General features: G+C 35.8%; 1 protein-coding gene across 1 annotated transcript in view; it reads right to left on the bottom strand.

Moving 5' to 3' along the window:
* Positions 1–5,587: 5,587 nt before the first annotated feature.
* Positions 5,588–6,000, bottom strand: part of LOC102837785 (importin subunit alpha-4-like) — a 170,585-nt gene continuing 170,172 nt past the window's right edge. Inside the window, exon 17 of the mRNA XM_006874148.1 lies at positions 5,588–5,944. Coding sequence (XP_006874210.1) covers positions 5,846–5,944 — 99 coding nt within the window. The 3' untranslated portion in view covers positions 5,588–5,845. The remainder of the gene's footprint in view (positions 5,945–6,000) is intronic.

Raw genomic sequence — 6,000 nt, 5'->3', positions numbered from 1 at the left:
GCTAAAGTGGATAGAGAGAAATACTGTTAACTGATGGTACATGGAGGGGATTATAATCAATGTAATGAAACAAGGTATATAATTTGTTGAATGTAAAACTGATGATACGCCCTATAAACTTTCACTCAAACCACAATAAAAACCTTATAAAAAAAAAGATATGGAATGATTCCATGAACTTTTTGAAGGCCCCTCAAATATGGAGAGGTCAGATTGGAGGAGGAATCCTGGTGTGGCACTATAGGATAAGCACTGGACTGTAAAGTTGGTTTGAACCACAGGGTCTGTGGTTCAAACTCACCAGTTGTTCCTTGGAAACTCCATACAGGCTAACTATGAGTCAGAACTGACTTGAGAGCATTTAACAAGACTGAAGAAGTCAATTGATACATAGGGATCTGTTTCTCCTGCTGTCTGGAAAAAACAAAAAAATCTTCTCCCAATCAAAAACACTTCACTTAAAATGATGTCATTTAAGAGAGTTGACTGTTCAATATTTAAAAATGACTTTATAATAGTTTAAAAATTTAACAGAACAAATTTTTCTCTTACTTAGCCAGGAGTATTTTCATAAATGGCTTGCTTCAAAAGTGTGATTTTATCTTTAAAATGTTATACAGGATATGTATTTTGCTGTCAAATATAGGTTTGTATTACCATAAAATTGTCTTTTCATCAAGTGAATTAGCTGCCTATGAAGATGGGTCCTATTTATATTGAGGCAACTTCAAATACTACTTGATTATGGAAGAGGGATGCTGTAGAAAAGATTCTCCTGCAGGGAGTACTTCCTATGTAACATAATGCAACCATGGACTATGTTTAATCATTTATAATACACGTTTACTGAACGTCTTGAGTCCGGTGTTTAATCCAAAGAATCCTAAATCACAAACCACTTGGTAAGGTATACATCAAGTCTTGAAGAACTTGAGTATCTTTTCCAAAGTCTCAGTCCTACTATATCTGAGAATCATTTCACTGTTATTTCCCTTCTCTGTATCTGTACTCAATGTATTAAAGCCCTGGTGGCACTGGAGGCTGTTTACCGAAAGTTCGGCAGTTCAAAACTCCCAGCTGCTCCTCAGGAAAAAAGATGGGACTGTCTGCTCCTGTCAAGGTTTACAGCCTCAGAAACCCTATACAGGGTTGTGATGAGTGGGAATAGATTCAATGGCAACGGGGAGGTATTAAACATCAGGACCCAGCTCCTGCCATCTACCCCACTGCTCTGAGACTACTGCCCTACACTATTCATAAATGGGCAGATAGTCCCGATTTTTAAACTGGTTATCTAGCTTTTGCTGTTTGATTTCACACTAATTTTATACTACTTTATGATTTTCACTATAACTTTATGGGCTACCCGTTAAATAAATTAAAAAGAAAACAAGTTTGTCTTCTCATCTAGACATACATTTCCTGATGATGAAGTCAATTTTTCACAACACTTCAAGAAATGGCTTTCTAACAATGCTATGATTTCCTGGTCTGCTGCCAGCTTCCTCAAGAACTTAAAGAACGTCCACTAAAATGCCTGAAGAGCACTGCCACAGGGAAATGTTGAGCAGATTACGGGTTATTTCACACATAAACCCCAACCCTATACTGTAACTACAGAATAATTATACGAAGGTAACTAGCTTACCATATTCCAATTTGTACCTAAATCATTTGCAATATACGGGAGTCAATACTACCAACTGCTCCCACAAATGGGTGATTCAGGCAATGATTCTGGCTCTGATTTCTCCTACAACTGAAAACGAAGAAAAGACATTTTCTTTTCAGACAATAGGAAGTCCAGATTTAGACAGCCTTACCTAAGTGGAGTTTTCTTTAGGAATTAGTTTAAGCCAGTTGAATTCAACAAAGGGAGATTTTACCCCTAGAGGACATTTGGCAATATACGAGGGGCTTCAAAACGTTTATGGAAAAATTCTATTATCCATGAACTTTTTGATGCTCCCTCTTATAGACATTTCAGCTATCATTTTCAGCTATAAAGGGATGCTACTGTGGGCACAGGAGAGCTCTTCTCCCAAAATTATCTAGCCTACAATGTCAGTATTGTAGGGTTCAAGAAATCCTGAATAAGGCTCGTTAGTTTGAAGGATTTTATGGGCAAATAACTATGCTAAGGATGTGACTACAGTTCCATTCCTGCATCTATATCTCCAAACATTTTCTCTTCATACACATAGTATTTCTAAGACTCATCCTATCACTGTTTTTTAGCTGACTGATAAGATACATGCATTTGGTGAATCATACATAGCACTCCTTGGGTTATACACCTTCATACTCATAGCTTAATGTACTGAATTTATACTCCTTTGCCCCTAATAGATCTAATGAAAACGTCTCTGATTAACTGGGTTAGAGAAATTCATAAAAATGACTTCAAGACAACTGACAATGATGGATTCTCTTCTGCAATAATTAATTCCCTAAAAAGGACGATATTTTTGAAGGAAATTATGGCAAGATTATATAGGAATACTATCACATTTATTTACTTATACACTGACTTCTTTAAAAAATAATTTGAAGTAGCATTATACAAAAGTAAAAACACTTGTATATGCAAAAGTTTGGTTCCTCGTTTGCTGCTTCAATTAGAGATTTCACTTTCACCCACAATCTCTATCTAATAAGCTAAAACTTCCAAGGTTACTTCAGTTATGATCTTTTATACCTATGTTTTCAAGGTTAGGCAAGACTTAAAAATTAATTTGATTTCTGTATGTTTCATTAAAATCATAACCACACTACCTTTTCAAATTGTTGTTGTTGTTAGGTGCCATCGAGATGGTACTGACTCATAGCGTCCTTATGCACAGCAGAAAGAAACTGCCCGATCCTGGGCCAACCTCACTACTGTTGCCAAACTTGAGTCCATCGATGCTGCCATCTGGCCAATCCATCTCATTGGGGGGTCTTCCTTTTTTTCTCTGATCCTCCACCTTACCAAACATGATATCCTTCTCCAGCGACTGGTCCCTCCTGATAATATGTTTGAAGTATGAGAGACGAAGTTTGCCCATCTTGGCCTCCAAGGAGCATTCTGGCTGCACTTCTATTGGTTCTTTTGGCAGCCCATGGCACTTTCAATATTCTCCTCCAACACTGTAACTCAAATAGATGGCCCTTTTCTAGGGTATAGTATTGAAGTCTGAGAACCTGCACTACTTATTATTTGTTACAAAATACTCTTAAAGCTAGTATCGTTATTGGTCATCCTGGTGGTGTTATTATGGGAAAGAGACAATACACAATGAAAGGGGAGTCATGATTCACCTCCATTGCAGGTGATATGTGAAAAATAATTCCAAATGTAATACAGAAACAAAACTAAGCCATTTAGCTATTTTTTAAGAAATAATTTTTTCAATGTTTTAACATATTCAATAGCAGCTTTTTTTTTATTGGTTACAAAACCTAAGCCCATATACAAAATTAGGAACACATTTAGATGCCTCTTTTGAAAGAACGTTTTAGTTTTTTGTAACTGAGTTTAAAAAAAAAAAAAAAAAAGCAACTTTTAAACACTGTTTTGTGAACTTAAAACTTAAAAGTGCAGCAATATACTTAGTTTCCTTTATCTACGAAATGGTACAATTCCAATTCAAAACTCAGTAAGGTCACAACAAATTGAATCAAGGAAGTGCATACGTAGGCCTGTACCACTTGATGCTAACGTTCATTTAATAGTTTGCACTTAGAACACAAGAAGAAATATGAATCATCGGAGTAGAGGCCTGATTTTAATCTCAATGTGTGCAAAATTTAAAAGGTAACTGTCAGTAAACATGGAGAGTCCAAAAGAACCAACTGGAAGGGGTACAATTCACAATATCAAAATTTGTACTTTATGAGTTTAACCGACGTTTGTGACCTTAATTAGCTTTAACTTTGTTATTCCTACTTTTAGTGAACGCCACACAATTTCAAAAATTTAGACTATAGTGTCTGAATAGGATGCAGTTACCATATGAAGTTTTAACTAAAAAATTTGGGTAAAGAAAAAAAAGGCACAATGAACTTCAACTCAATTTTATGTGCACAAGAGTTGAAAATCTGAGCCACCTTAAAGAGAAATTGATTCTAAATTTTATAAAACCTATAAATAATCAGAGGCCAAACCACTATATGAAAACAGATTCTCTAGCAAGTAAAAATCTTGCAGTTTAAACATACGCTTGTATCTTCTTTAGATACAAGACAAAACTCACTCTTTAAAGTGGCTCCACCTTGGCAGATACATATAGTTCTAATGAACACACCCCTGCTATGTGTTCTCTATCAGTGAACAAACCCCAGCTGAGTCACAAAGCTCTGGTGGCATCTATCTCATCTTCATCACAGTAAGTACACCCCCATCAGATAACTAAATTATTTTAGATTTTCTATCCCTTTACTTCAATGCAACGGGAAATTATACCCAGTAAACAATAGCAACAAAAGCATTTTTGTGATAGCACAAATTATTTTGTTGTACAATTTTCAAATCCATATTCTTTCACTAATTAACTGGGCTAGACAGTTTTTCCAAAAGCAGTGGCTTTACACAGTAATACCAGATATTGCAGAATTATTTAAAGATCACTGCAAATCAAGTTTATGTTAAAAAAAACTGCAGACTATTCCTCCATGCAGATCCTTGCCTGAATGATTTAATACGTGAATACGCTTTTTAGAGTAGGATCTGAATAAACATTTTCAATACTCAAAAAACTGAAGTTTTCTTGACACCTCTTGCTGGTTTGTTGCCAATCACATTATCAAAAGCATTTGTTACTAAGTAAAAAATAGTTTAAGACTAAATTACAGTAAACATGAAAGCTCCACAGTTTTAAACCCAACATAAATCAACCATACCCAATTATCAATTTAAAACAAAAGTTTTACTCCTGAAAGCTGAAAGCAAGATTTTTTTTTTAACATCACCAATGGGTATTTTAGACCTTTTTTTCTCCTTTGATATTTAGGGACTCTTGCTTTCACCTTAAACAGAAGTTCAAGTCCGTAACAGGTTGCAGCTTAGGTAAAATACCATGCACAGCATTTGATTACTTCAAAACAGCAGGAACACACAGGCTGAAGTGAGTGGTCAAATAGGGCTTGCTGTTCTCAAAAATTAGGTATAATGGTGAAAGCATTACCATCCACATTTGAAGTTCTTCCTTCAACCCTGGCTTCTGAGGCAGATAATAAACACATCAATTACTGGTAGATGAAGTACAGTTGTTTTTTTAAAAACTTATCTGTTTAATCAATAACCAAGTTTCTTTTTTTCTTTAAAGTTACTTATTTTGTGTGTCAGTTCCACCAATGAAAATCATTTGGCTTGTACTTTAAAATCTATTCATCCATGTAAAGAATATGAAAATATGTTTGTGGAGGACAACGACGGAGGCTCAGATCACACTGCACCTCTTTAAAGTCTTACAGCGTATATATGCATCAAATCAAAGTATCTTGATCCACAGCGCACCATTTTCCAAAGGAGTATCAGTGGGTAGCTGACATGCCACTACTATGGATTATTCTTAACTGTAGACTGTAGTTGTCAGCGTGTGGCACCAGGGAACAGGGAAAAACAGGGTAATTGAGATTGTTAAGGAGAACTCTAAAAACGTTTAGGAAATCATGCATATGCATTTACAGTCCATGTGAGAGTGACTTTCGGCAACTGCCAAGTGACTGAGCCATGGCTTGCTTTAGAAGCATCAAAACGAAGAGGCATGTGTGTTTTGGAGCCTTTGTTGTTGTTCTTGTCATTTGGTAGCCATTTGGTGGTGCTTCATATTAAATGTGGGAAAGACGTTGTACTCCTTTGAATTTAAAAATTAAATTCTTTTGTTTGAAAGTTGGCTGTTGGGTCAAAATTGTAAGTACCTCCTTGTGTTGCTTCAGGAATGAGGCTAGGGTCTTCATCAATCTGTAGAAAGCAAGAGGAAACTACTATGTTAGGACACTATATGTTCTGATGTAAGC

This window comes from Chrysochloris asiatica, unplaced genomic scaffold (genome assembly GCF_000296735.1).
Source record: "Chrysochloris asiatica unplaced genomic scaffold, ChrAsi1.0 scaffold00263, whole genome shotgun sequence".
NCBI lineage: Eukaryota > Metazoa > Chordata > Mammalia > Afrosoricida > Chrysochloridae > Chrysochloris > Chrysochloris asiatica.
The sequence above is the reverse complement of the archived record's forward strand: the minus strand, read 5'-3'. Positions and strand labels throughout refer to the sequence as shown.